We start from the raw sequence: 20,000 nt of genomic DNA, 5'->3' as shown, positions 1-20,000 counted from the left end.
CACCATACAAACCTAAGCACTAGTAATACAAATTGGAGTCAGAAGACTAAAGCAGATATTTCTACTCTTCTATTGTCTTAGCATATTTTGAGAGTTGGAAAGCACTGTCAGGGTCATGTAATCCAACTTCCATTTTTAGAGATGAGATTTTCCTAAAGTTTTCCTTAGGTCACTAAAAAGTAAAAAGAGGCAGAGCCAGGGTTTGAACTCCAGATTCAGCCCATTTTCCACTGCAGCAGATCATCAACATTAGCAGTGGAACCTAGTACATATCACACATTTGTAAAATGAGAATGATAATACTTGTCATCAGCAGGATTGTTGTAAGGAAAGTATTTTGTAAAGTGTATTTTATGTATATTATGTTTCTTTTGCATGCAACAGAGTATTCTGCTAATGACTGCCATTATTATTAAGACTTTCATTAAACAGATCATATTTCTGGAACTACTTGGCAACAGATGGAGAGACAAAGATAAGGCCTTAGCTGAGTAATAGATATATTCTGTTTAACTTATAATTATTTTAGTTGATTAAGCCCCTGGATAGTGCTAGAACCCATTTTCATCAGCCATAATTCACCAGAATTTACTTCTAAATGTTTTTTCTCCTTCTGATTTATAGAATATTCTCTAATTAGGTCACTGATGTTAGAATATCTTGGGGTTTTTTTAAATACCTAGAAAGAGCCATCACTGTTTCATAGAATTTCTTTCTGAATTTTGTTCTATTTAATCTCATTTAACTTGGTACTCCAGTATTACAGAGGATTTGTATATGATCTCACCAACATGAGTTATTTCTCTAGGGGGAATTACATAGCTTCTCATCATGCCAATAGTAATATGCACATCCTCTCATATTTTTTGTGCAATCTATGTGCAAGATCTGTGTGCATAATATCTAATGTGATGGTAAACTTATTTTAAAAAGCAGTAATCACATACAATGTGAAAAGTGTTTTGCCAGGCCCTAAGAAAGATAGAAAAGTGAATAACATAGTATCTGACCTCTTAAGAGTTTATAACATTGTAAATTGAATATATATACATATGACTGGAATTTTAAAAATTGTGATTATGATAGTTACCATGTATAATGCTTTCTAACACTTAGAATGCAATCAAACATAATGGACATAATTTAATTTTTGTTGATGACTCAATTCATACTATAGTTATAGTATTCTGTACAAATTCTTGTTATTTTAGAATCTTAATAACGGAATTTGGGATATAAATAATTGAAAATCATTGGTATTCCCTCATATGTTGATTTTTTGGCTCACATTTATTTTGAAAGTAATTCCTCAGCTTTTTTTATTAATGGAAAAATTCAAATGTTACTTAAATATGTTTTGTTTGTTTTAAAAACTTTTCAAGAGGCAAAGATAAACATTTATTATAAATTAAGGCCATGAGATTACATGCTGCTATATTCTATGTCTTATGTAATTGACTAGACACATTAAAAAGTATAAATTAACTTTTAAATAGTATTTTTTTCAAGTATATGCATAGTTTTAAACATTCACCTTCACAAAATCTTGTGTTAGAATTTTTTCTCCCTCTCTTCACCTCTTCCCCTCCCCAAGACAACAATTTGATACAGATTAAGCTTTGCAATTCTTCTAAACATATTTCCATATTCACCATACTGTGCAAAGAAAAAAATCCATATCAAAAGAGAAAAAAAATTAAGGGGAAAAAATAAAGTAAAAAATAACAAAAAAAGGTGAAAATACTATGCTTTGATTCACATTCGATCACCATAGTTACAACTGGAAGTGGATGACAACTTTCTATCACAAGTCTATTGGAATTGTCTTGGTTCACCTCATTTTTTAAAAGAGTCAAGTCTATTTCAATTGATCATTACATAATCTTGTTGTTACAGTATACAGTGTTCTCTTGGTACTGCTCACTTCACTTAGCATCAGTTCATATAAGATTTTCCCAAACTTTTCTGAAATCATCCTGCTCATTTCTTTTAAAACAATAATATTCTATTAAATTCATATGTCATAACTTATTGAACCCTTCCCCAACTGAGGGGTATCTACTCAATTTCCATTTCCTTGCTACTACAAAAAGGGTTGCTTCATCTGGGTCTGAAACTTTTTTTATGATCTATTTGAGATACAGACCGAGTAGAGGAACAAAGTATAAAATTTTCAAATGAAAGACTTAACATTAAGTACAAACTTGATGTATATTTTGCCTGTCTATATTTACACTAAAAAGAATTATTTCTCTTTTAGGCCTGAAAAGAAAACATTGGATAAAAAGAATAAGGTACTATAAAAAATGCTAGAAAGATAAATTGTTTAGAAAATAATGGCCGTTTCAGTGAACAAGACAGACCTCTTTTCTGCATTTATAAAGTATGAATATTTAATCTGAAAATGGATACAAAATAATAGTCTTATAGTGAAGTGTGCCTGGTGTAAATGCTAGAAAGCTAATTTTGTTGCTGGATTTTTTTTTTCATTTCCCTCCCATTTTTTTTATATAAATAAAAATTGAGACCATTTACTATTTATAAGAGATATTGTCACTATTTGTGATCATTTTCTTAAGATTATTAAATAATTCAGGTTTTAGAAAGGTAAATGGCCTGATGAATAGAGTCTGGAAAACTGACTGTGAATCCATCTTTGGGCTATTAGCTATCTGTATTGTATGATCCTGCATAAGTCACCTAATTGTTCTTATATAGTCTGTTTCCTCATTTTAAAATAATTATTAGTACTTATCTCACAAAATTGTTTGTTGTGAGGATGCCATGAGGTAATATATATATACATACATATATATATATATATATATATAAAGTTCTGTGAAAATCTTAGTGTTACATAAATGTTAGCCATTGTTATTTTTTTAAAGTTTTTATTACTTTACAATACTTTTGTGTATTTTATAGGATAGTGTATTGATGTGTTCAGATTATCTTGATGATCTTACTCAGTCATCTGACATAGCTACAGAGGATTATGATTTGCCTCCCTCAAACTATAAGAATATTACATTATTGATTGAACAACTTAGTGTTGATTGTAAAGGTAAGAATATTTTAAATTTTGTAACAGAATACCAGTGCTAAACAGAAACCAACGATGTGTGTTTATCCAAAAAGGTAACACTGATGTCCTATTCTATTGACTCATAGCAGAACAGAGATAATTGTATTCTTAGAATCTAATCTTGCCAAGCTGAAAAGGATTATGTTGGCTTCAGAGTAATAAATTTTTCAGAAAAAGTTCTTAAAGATGACCTATTATTTGTTTTAATTAAAAAATAATTATTAAATAACTACTGTGTGCCAAATACATAAATTTTAGATTAGATACAGTCCTTGTCCTCATTAGGTGTGCTGTCTACTAGGTGGATAGTTAGACCAGACTCAGCATCAGGCTAGTTGGCAGTGAGAACATGGAAGGCAGCTCATGCTGAGCAGACCAGAGTGGGGCAGAGTGTGGTCTCTGCTGGCAGAAAATTTGCGGGGAGAACTTTATCACAGTGTCAGCTACTTTGCTCTGGCAGCAAACCAATGTAGATCAACAGAGAAACTATAAACACAGTGGGTAAAGACCATGATCCCAAAACACTAGAGTCTCTTGGGACCTGGACATACCCACTCAGCACTGGGAGGGACTAGGTACGATCTCAGCTTGAAGATGCTGATCCTAGCACAGCCATTGCTGTTCCACTGCTGCTTCACTGCTGCTTTCTGTTGTCTGTAGAGGAAACTTGGTAACATCATACTGCCTCAAAAGCAGGTTACAGTTGTTTTTTGGGGGGTTTTTGTTTGTTTTTGTTTTTGTCAAAATGAGTAAAAAGGTAAAGTGTGTTCTAACTATAGATAGCTTCTAAACTGATAGAGAACAGATTTCAAACCCTGAGGAGACTAAAAATAGATTGCCTCTAGCTGAAACCCCAAAGGGGGGAATATGATCTGGTTCCTACCACACAAGGCTCTCATAGAATAAATTAAAAAGGCTCTTACAAGAGAGCTAGAACAAAAATAGGGAAAGGAAAAGGAAGCTTTGCAAGAGAGTTTGGATAAGTCATTCTACTCATTAAAAGATATGGTGGATAAAGAAACCAACTCTCTAAAAACTAGTGGAAAAAGAAAATAGCTCTCTAAAAAATAAAATTGGTGAAATGGAAAAAAATTCCAGTTGGACAATTACAAAAAGAAATTAAAAAAAAGTAAATGAATATAATTCATTAAAAATCAGAATTGAACAAATGTGAATGAATGACTGGAGGGAAACACCAAGAATCAGTCAAGCAAAGCCCAAAAAATGAAAAAAAAATAGAAAAAAAATGTTAAATACCTACTTGGCAAAACAACAGACGTGGAAAATAAATCTAGGAGAGATATCTGAGGATTAGTATACTTCCTGAAAATCATGATGAAAAAAAAAAGAGCCTAGACACTATTTTTCAGGAAATTATCAAAGAGAACTGCCCATATGTTATAGAAACAGAGAGTAAAGTGATTCATCAATCACTTACTGAAAGAGATCCCAAAATCAAAACTCCAAGAAATATTGTGGCTTAATTCTAGAACTATCAGACAAAGGAAAAAATACTACAAGCAGCTAGAAAAAAGCAATTCAAATACAAAGGAGCCACAATGAGGATTACTCAGGATCTAGGAGCATCTACATTAAAGGATCAAAGGACCCGGAATCTGATATTCCAAAAGGGTAAGGAACTTGGTATGCAGCCAAGAATAACTTACCCAGACAAAATGAGCATTTTTTCCCCAGGGAAGAAAGTGGACATTCAATGAAATAGGTGAATTTCATCTATTCCTGATGAAAAAACCAGAACTAAACAAAAAGTTTGACCTCCAAATATAGGACTCAAGTGATACAGAAAAATGTAAAAAGAAATCTTGGAAACTATATTTCTGTTATGAATATACATAAAGAATACATGTATAATTTGGTTTTACTATTATAATATAAAAAAGAAGTTAGAGGTGGAAAGGAAAATGTACCAGAAAAAGAGAAAAGTGAAGGTATTACATCTCACAAAGAAGCAAGGGAAACCTACTATATCCGAGGGAAAGAAGGGAGTGGGGTGAACATAGTGTGTATCTTAATGTCATTAGAATTGGCTCAAAGAGAAAAATATTAGACATATTCGATTTACAGAGAAACTTCTCCCACTTCGTTGAAAAGTGGGATGAGAAAAGTGAAAAGGGAAAGAGAAAGCTAAATAGAAGGGAATACAGAAATTGTAAGGAAAAAGTTTAAGGGGAGGGACTCTAAGGTGAGAGGAAGGATCCTAAAGAGAGAGACAACTGTGTGAGGCAAGTGGTGCTCACAAATGTAATACTGGGGAGGGGGTTAAGGGATATAGAAAAGAGAAAAGCATAATCTGGGTTTAACACCATGGCAGGAAATACAGAATTAGTAATTCTAACCATAAATGTGAATGGGGTAAACTTTCCCATAAAACAGAGGCGGATAGCAAACTGGATTAAAAGTCAGAATCCTACAATATGTTGTTTGCAGGAAATACGCTTGAAGAAGGGTGATACATACACAGTAAAGGTAAAATGCTGGAGCAGAATCTACTATGCTTCTGCAGTCAAAAAAGCAGGGGTAGCCATTCTGACCTCAGATCTAGCAAAAACAAAAATTGATCTAATTAAAAGAGATAAGGAAGGGAACTATATCTTGCTAAAAGATAACATAAAGAAGCAATATCAACATTAAACATCTATGCACCAAGTGGTGTAGAAGGGTAACATGAAGAAGCAATATCAACATTAAACATATATGCACCAAGTGGTATAGCATCTAAATTCTTAAAGGAGAAGTTAAGAGAGTTGCAAGAAGAAATAGACAGCAAAACTATAATAGTGGGAGATCTTGCACTCTCAGAACTAGATAAATCAAACCACAAAACAAATAAGAAGTTAAAGAGCTAAATAGAATACTAGAAAAGTTAGGTATGATAGAAGTTTGAAGAAAACTGAATGGAGACAGAAAGGAGTACACTTTCTTTTTAGCACTTCATGGATCCTATACAAAAATTGACCATATATTAGGACATAAAGACCTCAAATTCAAATGCAGAAAGGCAGAAATAGTAAATGCATCCTGGAGAGACTTACACAAACTGATTCTGAGTGAAATGAGCAGGACTAGAAGATCATTATATACTTCAACAACAATACTATATGATGATCAGTTCTAATGGACCTGGCCATCCTCAGCAATGAGATGAACCAAATCAGTTCTAATGGAACAGTAATGAACTGAACCAGCTACACCCAGCAAAAGTACTTTGGGAGATGACTAAGAACCATTACATTGAATTCTCAATCCCTATATTTTTGCTCATCTGCATTTTTTGATTTCCTTCACAGGCTAATTGTACAATATTTCAGAGTCTGATTCTTTTTGTACAGCAAAATAACAGTTTGGATATGTATGCTTATTTTGTATTTAATTTATACTTTAATATATTTAACATTTATTGGCCATCCTGGCATCTAGGAGAGGCGGGGGGGAAAGAAGGAGGGGAAAAATTGGAAGAAAAGGTTGGCAATTGTCAATGCTGTAAAATTACCCATGCATATAACTTGTAAATAAAAAGCTATAAAAAATTTAAAAAATGGTAAATGCATCCTTTTCAGATCATGATGCATTATATTCAATAAAAAGCCAGGGGAAAAGAGACCAAAAAGTAATGGGAAACTAAATGATCTCATCCTAAAGAATGATTGGGTGAAACAGCAAATCATAGACAAAATAATTTCACCCAAGAGAATGACAATAATGAGACGTCATATCAAAATGTGTGGGATGCAGCCAAAGTGGTAGTAATAAGGGGAAATTTTATATCTCTAGAGGCCTACTTGCATAAAATAGAAAATCAGTGAATTAGGCTTGCAACTAAAAAAGCTAGAAAAAGAGCAAATTAACGTCTCCCCCCCCTTCCCCGCCCCAGTCAAACACTAAACTTGAAATTCTAAAAATAAAAGGAGAGGTTAATAAACTAAGAGTTGGTTCTATGAAAAAACCAACAAAATAGATAAACCTTTGGTAAATTTGATTAGAAAAAGGAAAGAGGAAAATCAAATTGTTAGTCTTAAAAATGAAAAGGGAGAACTTGCCACTAATGAAGAGGAAATTAGAGTAATAATTAGGAGTTACTTTGCACAACTTTATGCCAATAAATTTGATAACTTAAATGAAATGAATACCTTCAAAAATGTAACTTGTCCATATTAACAAAGGAAGAAGTAACTTGGTTAAACAGTCCTACTTTAGAAAAAGAAATAGAACAAGCTATTAATCAACTCCCTAAGAAAAAATCCCCAGGACCAGATAGATTAATATGTGAATTCTACCAAACATTTAACGAACAATTAACTCCAACACTATATAAATTATTTGAAAAAATAGGGATTGAAGGAGCCCTACCAAATTCCTTTTGTGACACAGACATGATACTGATATCTAAACCAGGTAGGATGAAAACACAATAAGAAATTTATAGATCAATCTCCCTAATGAACATTGATGCAAAAATCTTAAATAAAATACTAGCAAAAAGATTACAGAAAATTATCTCCAGAATAATACACAATAACCAAGTAGAATTTATACCAGGAATGCAGGAATAGCAGGATTTTATACCAGGAATATTAGGAAAACTAACATAATTGACTATAACCAAATAAACAAAAATCATATGATCATCTCAATAGATGCATTTGATAAAATACAACACCCATTCCTATCAAAAATACTAGAGCGTATAGGAATAAATGGACTTTTTCTTAAAATAGTCAGTAGCATCTATTTAAATCATCAATAAGCATCATATGTAATGGTGATAAACTGGAATCATTTCCAGTAAAATCAGAAGTGAAACAAAGTTGTCCACTATCACCATTACTATTCAAAATTGTAGTAGAAATGCTAGCTTTGGGAGTAAGAGATGAAAAAAGAGATTAAAGGAATTAGAATAGTAATGAGGAAACAAAATTATCACTCTTTGCAGATATGATGGTATACTTAGAAAACCCCAGAAATTCTACAAAAAAGCTATTAGAAATAATCTACAACTTCAGCAACACTGTGGATATTTTAAAATCCATGTAAATCCTCAGCATTTTTATACATCACCAACAAAATCCAATAGCAAGAGATACAAAAAGAAATTCCATTTAAAATAACTGTCGATAGTATAAAATATTTGGGAATCTATCTGCCAAGGGAAAGTCAGGACCTATATGAGCAAAACTACAAAACACTTTCCACACAAATAAAATCATATCTAAACAATTGGAAAAATATTCAGTGCTCTTGGATAGGTCGAGCAAATATAATAAAGATGATAATACTACATAAACTAATCTATTTATTTAGTGATATACCAATCAGATTCCCAAGAAACTATTTTAATGACCTAGAAAAAAATAACAAAATTCATATGGAAGAACAAAAGATCAAGAATTTCAAGGGAACTAATGGGAAAAAAAAATCAAATGAAGGTGGTGGCCTAGCTGTATCTGGTCTAAAACTATATTATAAAGCAGAGGTCACCAAAACCATTTGGTATTGGCTAAGAATGGACTAGTTGACCAGTGGAATAGGTTAGGTTCACAGGACAATAACTATGACAACCTAGTATTTGACAAACCCAAAGACTTTGGGGATAAGAATTCACTATTTGACAAAAACTGCTGGGAAAACTGGAAATTAGTATGGCAGAAACTAGACATAGACCCACACTTAACTCCATATACTAAGATAAGCTCAAAATGGGTTCATGATTTAGGCATAAAGAATGAGATTATAAATAAATTAGAAGAATATTGGATAGTTTACCTCTCAGACTTGTGGAGGAGGAAGGAATTTGTGATCAAAGTAGAGCTAGAGAAAATTATTGATCACAAAATAGAAAATTTTGATTATATCAATTTAAAAAGTTTTGTACAAACAAAACTAATGCAAACAAGATTAGAAGGGAAGTAGTAATCTGGGAAAATATTTTTACAGTTAAAGGTTCTGATAAAGGCCTCTTTTCCAAAATATATAGAGAATTGACTCTAATTTATAAGAAATCAAGTCATTCTCCAATTAATAATGGTCCAAGGATATGAACAGACAATTTTCAGTTGATGAAATTGAAACTGTTTCTACTCATGTGAAAGGGTGTTCCAAATCACTATTGATCAGAGAAATGCAAATTAAGACAACTCTGAGATATCACTACACACCTGTCAGATTGGCTAAGATGACAGGAAAAAGTAATGATTACTATTGGAGGGGATGCAGGAAAACTGGAACATTGATGCATTGTTGGTGGAATTGTAAATCTAACCATTCTGGAGAGCAATTTGGAATTATACTCAAAAAGTTATCAAACTGTGCATACCCTTTGATCTAGCAGTGTTACTACTGGGCTTATATCCCAAAGAGATCTGAAAGAAGGGAAAGGGACTTATATGTGCAAAAATGTTTATGGCAACCCTTTTTGTAGTGGCTAGAAACCGGAAATTGAATGGATGTCCATTAATGGGAGAATGGCTGCATAAATTGTGGTTATGAATGTTATGGAATATTATTATTCTGTAAGAAATGTCCAGCAGGATGAATACAGAGAGGCTTGGAGAGACTTACATGAACTGATGCTAAGTGAGATGAGAAGAACCAGGAGATCATTATTCATTTCAACAACAAACTAGATGAGGATCAATTCTGATGGAAGTGGTTATCTTTGGCAATGAGAGGATACATCTGTTCATCAGTGATGAACAGAACCAGCTACACCCAAAGAAATAACACTGAGAAATGAATGTGGACTGCTTGCATTTTTGTTTTTCTTCCCAGGTTATTTTTATCTTTCTAAATCTGAATTTTCTCCTGTAACAAGAGAACTGTATAAATATGTACACATATATTGTATTTAAAATATACCTTACCATGTTAACATGTATGAGACTGCCTACAATCTAGGGTAGGGGGTTTAGGGAAAGGGAAAAGTTAGAACAGAATTGATTGCAAGGGTCAATGTTGAAAAATTACCCATGCATATATTCTGTCAATAAAAAGTTATAATAATAATAATAAAAAATGAGGGGGGGGAACCTCTCTGGTTATGAAGGTATCATTTAAGTTGAGTTTTAAAGGATGGGTATGAATTCAATAGATCATGGTAGTATAGAGGGAATGGAGTGAACACTGCAAACATGGAATTTGTGAGCAAAGAAACCGGAAAATGACAGTAAAAAATTGTTTTACTAGACAGTTGATAAGAATTACAGACAAGTTTATAATAAGAATTATAAGAATACTTATAATACTTATAAGTATATAAAAAGTAAATGTGGAAAGTTAAGGTATTACAGAATTGTAGAGGGCCTAATGATGTAAGTATAGACAAATCACCTAAACATAGACTTTATTTTCTTAATCTATACAATGTCTTACTTCAGAGGATTGTTTTGGAGAAGGCATTTTGTAAGACTATATATGTCCTATGTTATCTATATTGGATGCTAGGATAAGTTGTATGAATTTTACTTGGTTGATAATAGAAAAGCATTAAAGAGATGGATCTGACCAGATGGATAAAGTGATTTTTTTCATGGAAAGAATAGCTAAAATATTAAAATCTTTCATTGAGTGGCCAAAGATGTCAACAATCTCAAAATTTCTGCCTCGTTTTTAAAATTCTTCTGTAAGCATGACATATGGGATAGCATACTGGACGTGATATAATACATAGTTTCAAATTCTACCTTATATACCTACTGACTGTGATTCTCAACAAAGCCTTTGACTTCCCTGTGCCTCAGTTTCTTTTTTTTACTTTGAATCTTTGCTCTTAGAATCCCTTAATGTCAACTTCACTGCCACACTATAATCAGTGTATCTACCTCTAACAACCCTGTTCTCTCTCTTATTCTTGCTGTTTCAATTCTGCTATACACTGAAAGTATGAAGAATTGAAAGTTGCCAAGAGAAACCAGATAACCCAGTCTGTTAAATCTGTAACTTGATATTACACACATTTCTAACTTTGAAGTAGGTCTAAATTTAGCTGTGTGTATCTCTGAAAAATAAAGGGCTTGACTTTTGTGCTAGCTATTTTCCTCAATGCTCAGAAGACTTTTTTTTCCCCTTCTTCTGGTTTCTCAGTTATATTTTGGTTAAAGTTACCAGGTTATTATATGAATGTTGCATACTAATTTATAATCTCTAAAGAAAAAACAGTAACTATTTGGGGTAAAACATATTTAAGATACTTATAAAATAATTCAACATATTTTATTATATACATTTTAAATTTTTATCAAACGTATTTGTCCCACTAATAGTACATGTCAGAATATTTACTTTTCACATATATTTTTAAATGTTGTGAAGAATGCTGAGGTTTCAAATATTTTTTATAAAATAATATGTAACTTAGATCTTCATTTTAATTATCTAGAGTACCCAATTTAATTCAATTTAAATCTATTGACAAAATAATATTTTATTATATCCTTAGGATTTATATGTGGATACTATTATCAGTGCTGGAGAATCTGAATTCTAAGTACACTGCCACTATCCTACAGATTTTAAAGTTCTAATATTTTCATTTACTTGTATTTTTCTCTATACAGATTCTGTTCACTGTCTGAAAATTCAGGATGCAGTTCTTAAATATGAACGATCAGTAGAACTTAAAAAAGCACGATTCATAGAACTTGAAAGAAAAGTTAAGAGTTTAGAAAACAAGATTACTGGACTACTGGAAGAATTATCAGAAACAAAAAAAATAAAATCCCAGTTAGAATATCAAAAAGTAGAATGGGATAGAGAACTCTACAGACTCAGGTATGGGATACCTAAGTTTAAATAAAAACGTAAAATCATTTCTCTTACATTGAAGCATTGTGACAGAGGATATGAGGTTATTAATTAATAAGGCAAAAATGATGCATCTTTAAAATACTAAACTCTACTGAGACCTAGTTAATCCTTTTTAAACTCTATGGTGTATGTCCATTTTCCTGTTTGGAATAATTTTCAGAATTTTCTCTATTACTACATGATTTTACTTTTTGAAGGACAGAGTAGTGTTTAATCAACAAACATATATCAAATGCCTTCTGGGTGACAAGTATTGTTCTAGGCTCTGGGGCCACAAAGACAAAAATGAAATGCCATCAATGAGTTTACATTCAATATAAGAATACAACATATAAATACAAAAGCAAATTCAATGAAGTCACAGAAATTTGGAGCAGAGAGCAGGGCCGTGTTTTTCAGGGAATACTACTAACAGCTGGAGGAGGGATTCAGGAAATCTTCATGTACAAGGAAGTACCTAAGTAGAATTTTTAAAGAAACTACTATTCTAGGCATAATAGACAAACAGGACAAAAATGAGTCTTGGGAAATGAAATTTTATGTTGTGCTGTGTAGAACAAAAAGACCAGTTTGTCTGGACTGCAGAGTACAAGAAGGACAGTAATGTATAAGGTTAGAAAGGTGATTTCTATTTCTGATATACAATAAACATCTAATTATTCAATTTCCTCAACAAATTTATTATTACCCAGATATATGAAACTCTAGGGGAGATAAGAGATGAACATGATTTGAAAGCCTCATCTGTAACTGAGTTTACAATCTTGTAAGGTGCATTATTTCTCTTGGTAATCTCATCTGCCCCCAGTGATTTCATTTAACATCCCTATGGAAAAAATGATTTCCAGGTCCATATATTCAGCCCTAGTCTCTCTCTTGAGCTACCTCCATATATTATTAACGTTTTTATGAATCTCCCATATGCATCTTGACCTTACCAGAATTATCTTTCTCCCTAAGTCTCCCCTCTTCTGAATGTCCCTATTACTATCAATGATACCACCTTCCTCTGATTTACTTACACCTGCAATTTAATAACATCTTTAACTACTCCTTTTTATTCCTCATATTCAATCTGATGATAAATTTTCTATCTTTGTAGCATCTCTCATAGATGTCCATCTCTATTCACAAAGCCACTACTTCAGTTCAGGCCTTCATTATTTATTGCTTATATTATTGAACTAGATTTCCACTTGTTTTCTCTGAGTCAAAATCTTATATACACCAATCTATTCTTCACTCATCTACCAAAATGATTTTCCTAAAGCGTAGATCTTAACATGTCATTCCGCCTCATTAGGCTGTAGTGTTCCCTATTATCTCCAAGTTCCACTTGTACTGGACACCTGCTATTTTTTAAATAGTGATTTTTTTTGGAATTCTAATTTGAACATTCCACTTTTTTAAATTTGAGTTTCAAATTTTCTCTTTTCCTCTTTTTCCTTCCTCTCTAAAAGAATAAGCAATTTGATATAGATTCCTATATCAAATATATTTGTGCATTCATATAAATTATATTTCCATATTAGCCATGTTGTAAGAGAAGAAACAAACCAAAAAGAAAAAAAATTTTTTAAAAATAAAGTGAAAATAGTATACTTTGACTGCATTTAGACTCCATTAGTTCTTTCTCTGCATGTGGATGGCATTTTCCATAACAAGTTCTTTGAGGATGTCTTAGATCATTGTACTGTTGAGAAGAGATAAGTTTTTGATTGATGATTGTTACACAATGATGCTGTTACTGTATACATTGTTCTTCTAGTTCTGCTCCCTTAATTTTGTATCATTCATGTAAATCTTTCTAGGTTTCTCTGAAATTCACCTGCTCATCACTATTCATTCTCCTTAGCTATTAGTGCCTTTTCTGATATAACCTTCCAAATATTCTGCCTGTAACATGTATCTTTCCCAATTTTGTTTTCCTCATTTAGAAAGTAAGCACCTTAGGATCAGAAACTGGTGTTTTTGCCTTTGTTTATATCCTCAGTGGTTAGCACAGTACTTGGCATAGAGGAAGCACTTAATAAATGCTTGTTTAATAATAGTGATTGACTTTTAGAGAGATCTAATACATGTGAAATTGTTTATAAACACCTTTCAGAATCTCCCTTGACTTTCCTAAGGGAGTATTTGGGAATGATTTCTCTGTCATTATATAAACTATTATATATATTTACAATAGCAGAATCATTATGATTCTAATCTATCATTTAAAGCTAACATTCTTAAGTCTTTAATTTTAATTATATTATTTTTTCATTTGTTATAAAATTTTATGATAACATTGTCTCAATACTTCATTCTGAAGGATGACAAAGTGCTTAAAGTAATAAGACAATAATAAGAAAATATTTCAGTTGGTCTCCTTAGTTTTTCCTATAAATCAATTCAAATTGTAATTGCCTTGCCAAAGAATTGTCTTCTTGAGTATCAATAGTTTAGACAGGATTGCTGACTGCTCAAGGGTTCAAGCACTTCTATTTAGGATATACTCTGCATCAGAAATGTTATCTTCAAGTGCTAAGGACAATGGAAAAAGCAGACTGTAGGCAGACCCTTAGACTAGTATTGGACTTAAAATACTGGTAGGTATTTTAAAATGTAAAAAAAAAATCTAGAAAATTAATTTTGAGCTCCTCTCTAAACAGAGTTCACTGCAACATTTCCTCTTGAAATTTTAAAATTTTATCCATTTTTAATGAATTTTCAAAATTAACAATGATTTGCAATTTTTTTTTCCAAAATGAAGTAACATTATCTCTGAATAATCACTGGAAATGGGAAAATGTATGAAGGAAATGTCAAAACCATTCCCACCCTTATTTTTAGTCAGGAATTTTATCAAAATCCCCCTCCAAACTTTTTATCACTCAGGTGTATCAAAACTTAGAAACTGAAAAAACCATTTCCTCTAGTTCTTCTTTAGTGCAGTTTAGTAAACAATTTAAAGCAGGGAAAGGAGGGAAATAGATAATATGTATCCAATTTATAGAAGTTCTCCATTGAATACAAAAAGCATAACTATCCAAAAAGCTATATAATATATTGTTGTTGGTTTGGGGTTTTTTGGTTGTTATTTTGTTTTGTTAAATAAAAATTTCCTGCAATAGCCTGGATAGAGAAGTAGGTTCATGTCTCATTTCTGACACATCCTGACTGTATGAACCTGAGCAAGTTTAATAACTCCTCAGTGCCCCAAGCAATTATCTTAAGGCTAAAAATTGCTGAGCAATGACCAACTTGCATCAGTAGGAGTTTCCTGATAGAATGATGGATTCCCTACAAGAATCCATTTCCTCCTAAATCTTTGTCTTTAGAGGTTCTGATGAATATAATTAAATAGCATGATAATCGTTATTTTTGCTGATCTATGATGTTAAAACAAGCAATTTTAATCTAGGTTTGCACTAAAACAAGAGAAAGAAAAGCACTCAAGTACAGAAATGCTATTTGAAAAAATTGGGGAGCAATTAAAAAGAAAAGAAGAAGAATATAGTAAAGAAGTAGATTTAAAACATCTACTTGAATTCAAGCTTAGAACTTTGGACCAAGAACTGAGAACAGTAAGAAATAATTTTAAACAGGTAAATTGGAATTTAAAAGTCAATATTTCTATCTTTTCTTTGTTAAGATTAATGGATGTCCTGAGAATGGGAAGGTGAATCCATTAAAGCTTTTTTAATCCCTACAAAAGGACTGAAGTATTTATTTCTAATATAGGCAAGTCTAGTTCAATCATTCATAAATATGTATTCAAAATAAAGAAATAGAAATTTTTTTACCAATTTAATGTAAAATTATAGGTTGAATATCTATACCTAAAAAAGGCAAATTGCTCCTTTTAGAAATCTAGTTCACAGTAGAGAACCAGTATGGTATAGTGGATAGAATTAACCTCAAATTTAGGAATACTAGGTTTCAAGTGTTGCTACTGATATATCTTGACTGTGACCTGGATAAGTCATTTCACCTGACCACAGGGCAGAGGTATCAAAGTCCTCCATAGCTGTTCAGTATAGGGGAGAATCTATTTGACACCACTGCTCTAAGCAATTTTCTAAGACTATAATGTCCAGAGAAGGGGTCAATCTACATTGGTAGAGGGAGTTCCTTACCTGAGAAATCTCTAGATCGATGAAATTGCAAGGTCAATTCTTTCTCCATTCCATATATGTACCAAACATGTACCACAAATCCTTCAGTCTTTCAGAAAGCTTACTGTTCTCTAGCACATTTAGCTCTCAAACAATTAAATTTATCCAAGTTATTCTAAATGGAAGAATGCCAAAGTCTGAATAGGTCAGAGCACTGGACTGAATTTACTAATAAGATGAAATTCAGTTAGAATGAATGTAAAATTTTATATTTAGGATAAAACATAGTTTCACTATTCATTAATGAGTTGGAAGAAATATGATTACATAGCATTTTGTCTGAAAAAATGTAAGAGTTTTAGTGACTTTTAAGCACAATTTGACTCAGCCCTGTAATTTGGCAACCAAAGAGCTAATGTAATTTTTGATTGCATTAGGAAAAGAATAGCTTCCAAAAGTGAGGAGGTAAAAACACCTCTGTACGCTAACCCTATTAGATATCACCTATTCTATTTTTGTTCATTTTTGGCTACCACAAATGGCAAATAAGATGAGGAAAGGCCTTGAGTCAACTGGATGATGTTAATCCTGGAGAAAAGAAGACTTAAACTCCATGATAACCCTTCATATTTTTAAAGGACATGCATTTGGAAGAAAGATTCTGAAGCTTCTACCTTAGCCTAAGAGACAGAACTAAGAGCAATGGATAGTAGTTGCAAAAATGTTCATTAAAAAAGTTATCAGGAAGAATTTGCTAAGAAATAGAACCATCTATATATAGAATAAAAGATGGTATTCTGCCACCTGCAAAGATTTCCAGCTAAGGCTAGGTAAAGTCTACTGAAAATCAGGTACATAATAGTGATATCAATTGGTCTGAATAGTTTTTGAGGTCCCTTTACAACTTTAAAATTCAATTTTTTCAATATTTTCAATAGCCTACTTTTCTTAGATTTTTACAGCTATTTTCCTTTTTTTTTCAGATTCTTTATTCCACTAAATTTTTTTTGCTGACTTTTGAATAAATATGATTTAAATTGTTATGAAATTGTTTTTTCTAGGTTGAAGAAGAACGAAATAATGCTCAAAGACAACTTTCTCGAGAGCAAAGTGCCAGAGTTTTACAAGATGGAATTCTGAATAATTATCTTTTGAAGCAGAAGGAAATTGAAGCAGCTGCTTCCAAAAAGATTCAGAGTTCTGAGGTATTTGCTTTGGTAATTTTCAAATCTACTTGTATATTTTTAAAATCAGAATTTTATTGCATTGTTGAAGTTGTGAATTGATTCAACCATTCTGGAGAGCAATTTGGAGCTATGCTCAAAGGACTATCAAATTGTACATACTTTTGATCCAGCAGTGTCACTAGTAGGTCTTTATCCCAAAGAGATTATAAAAGAGGAAAAAGGACCCACTTGTATAAAAATGTTAGTTGTAGTCCTTTTTGTATAGTGGCAAGGAACTAGAAATTAAGTGTATGCCCAGAAGTTGGAGAATGGCTGAATAAGTTGCAATATATGAATGTAATGGAGTATTATTGTTCTGTAAGAAATGATGATCAGATTGATTTCAGAAAAGACTAGAAAAACTTACATAAACTGATGCTGAGTGAAGTGAAGAACACTACTTAGCAACAATAAAATTATGTGATGGTCAACTATGATGGACTTGTCTCTTTTCAATAATGAAGTGATTGAAGAAAATTCTAATAGATTTGTGATAGAAAGTGCCATTTTCATCTAGAAAGAGACTGAATATGTATCAACCTTTTGTTATTGTTTGTTTGCTCATTTTTTTTTCTTTTTGATCTTTTTTGGTGTGTGTGCAGCATGACAAATACAGAAATATGTTTAGGAAAACTGCATGTATTTGACCTATATCAGATTGCTTGCTGTTTTGGGGATAAAAGAAAGAGGGAGAGAAAAACTTAAAAAACAAGTTTTTGCAAAGCAGAATGTTGATTTGGAAAAATAAAATACTAATAAAAAACAAATGTGAAAGTTTAAAAAAGGATTTTTGTATTTCATTTTTGGACATATTTGTCATCTTCAGTGAAATCCATATGTCTGCAGCAAACAAGTAGTGACGCACATAGTGACCAAAAGCAAGCCAGTTTGTTTTGTTGCTTCTTTCCTTTGAATGATCCTTCCAGAGACCCAAGTATATTTCTATTTTAAAAATTTCCTGGTTCTCAGTAGTGCCTCTGTCCTTTCTGGATATAGGAAAGGAGCATCTCATCAGTTTCTCTAACTCTTCTGGGGAAAAAAGGAATGCAATCTGGTAGGAGGTGAAATCTGGAATACAAGCTACTTTTTTCTTTTTGGTTATGTATAATTCTTTTAAACATATTACCACATTTGTCATGTTGTGCAAGAAAAATCAGTGAAAAAATCCATGAGAAAGAAGGAAATAAAAGTAAGAATGCTATATGGTTCTCTGTCTGGAAGGGGAGGGCACTTTCCATCACAAGTCTATTGGAATTGAATTAGTGCATTGTTAAGAAGAGCCAAATCCATCACAGGTGATCATCATATAATTTTGTTGTTCTTGTGTGCAATGTTCTCTTCATTCTGCTCACTTCACTCAATGTTCATGTTGAGTTTGTCATGTTCATGTTCATGTAAATTTGTCCTGTCTTTTCTGAAATCAGATTGCTCATAATTTCTTACAGAACAATAATATTCCATTACATTCATATATCATAACTTATTCAATCATTCTCCATCTCCCAAGCATACACTCAGTTCCTTGCCACTATGAAAAGAGTTGCTACAAACATTTTTGCATATGTGGGTTCTTTTCCCTCTCTTATGAATGAACTCTTTGGGATACAGACCTAGGAATAACACTATTGGATCAAAAAGTATGTACAGTTTGATAGTCCTTTAGATATAGTTCAAACTTGCTCTTCAGAACAAGTGGATCCATTCACAACTCCACTAACAATGCATTTTTTTTGTTTTCCTATATCCATCTTAGCCAATTTGAGTGGTGTGAAGTGGCCCTGCAGAATTGTCTTAATTTGTATTTCTCTATACAATAATAATTTAGAGCAATTTTTCATATGACAAGAAATGACATTTATTTCTTCATCTGAAAATTTTCTGTTTATATTCATTAACTATCAAATACGGAATAGTATGTACATTTTAAATTTGAGTTAGTTCTCTATATATTTTAGAAATGAAGGTTTTATCAGAAACACTAGCTATAAAGATTTTTTTCCCCAGCTTTCTGCTTCCCTTGTGCATTGGTTACATAAACCACTTTTCTTCGTTAATTTGTTTTTTCCAGGGCAGAATCTAAGATTTATCAAATGTATGATAATAGTTTGGTCTGTTTCACATTATCTTATTTGTGTTTCATAAAACAAAAGGGATAAAAGTATTTTGTAATAAGAATAAATTTCATTTAGATATCTAAAATAAAGCTCTATACATTACAAGGATTCATTCATTCACATTCACCATTGCTTAACATGGTAAAAACACAAATTCATCAAATGCCAAATTTAGGATTTGGGTTTGGAGTAAATCATCAACTTTGCAGATCCTTAGGAATTGTTTGGTGCCTGGGGACTGGAGTGCTCTATTTAACCCAACTGATGCCAATTCATAATTGCCTCCTGGCTTTTTAGAAGCTTCTCATAGAATGAGGCTTCTAAGATTTTTGATGTAGTAGTTTCCACCTATTCTAAAAAAGGAGCTAGATTTACTCCAGTAGGAGTGTACCATCTATTTTGGCCACAATGATTCTTTCATTATTTCTTTAAAATGTGATGGCTAGGGTTAGGTTATTTTCTACAGATCACAATCTGGGCCTTGCTTTGCTCATCCCTGAAATGAGAGACTAGATAACCACAAGTTCTAAATAAATGATTCTGTGATGATGTTACAAATCTGAGAGACCAGATTCTTTTCAAGACGCATACTAAAAAAAAAATTGAAATCTATTTCACTTCATTGCTTTGCAGTGAAGATAATTGTACTAGTATA

General features: G+C 32.1%; 1 protein-coding gene across 2 annotated transcripts in view; it reads left to right on the top strand.

Annotated features, from left to right (window-relative positions):
• LOC100920140 (ankyrin repeat domain-containing protein 26-like) overlaps positions 1-20,000 on the top strand; it is an 89,547-nt gene that overhangs the window by 42,691 nt on the left and 26,856 nt on the right. For both annotated transcript variants that reach the window (XM_031938888.1, XM_031938889.1), the window contains exons 13-17: positions 2,261-2,294; positions 2,926-3,064; positions 11,656-11,869; positions 15,312-15,495; positions 17,067-17,210. In XM_031938888.1, coding sequence (XP_031794748.1) covers positions 2,261-2,294; positions 2,926-3,064; positions 11,656-11,869; positions 15,312-15,495; positions 17,067-17,210 — 715 coding nt within the window. The remainder of the gene's footprint in view (positions 1-2,260; positions 2,295-2,925; positions 3,065-11,655; positions 11,870-15,311; positions 15,496-17,066; positions 17,211-20,000) is intronic.

The sequence above is a fragment of the Sarcophilus harrisii genome, chromosome 5 (assembly GCF_902635505.1).
Source record: "Sarcophilus harrisii chromosome 5, mSarHar1.11, whole genome shotgun sequence".
Taxonomy (NCBI): Eukaryota; Metazoa; Chordata; class Mammalia; order Dasyuromorphia; family Dasyuridae; genus Sarcophilus; species Sarcophilus harrisii.
This window is presented reverse-complemented; position numbering and strand designations above follow the sequence as displayed.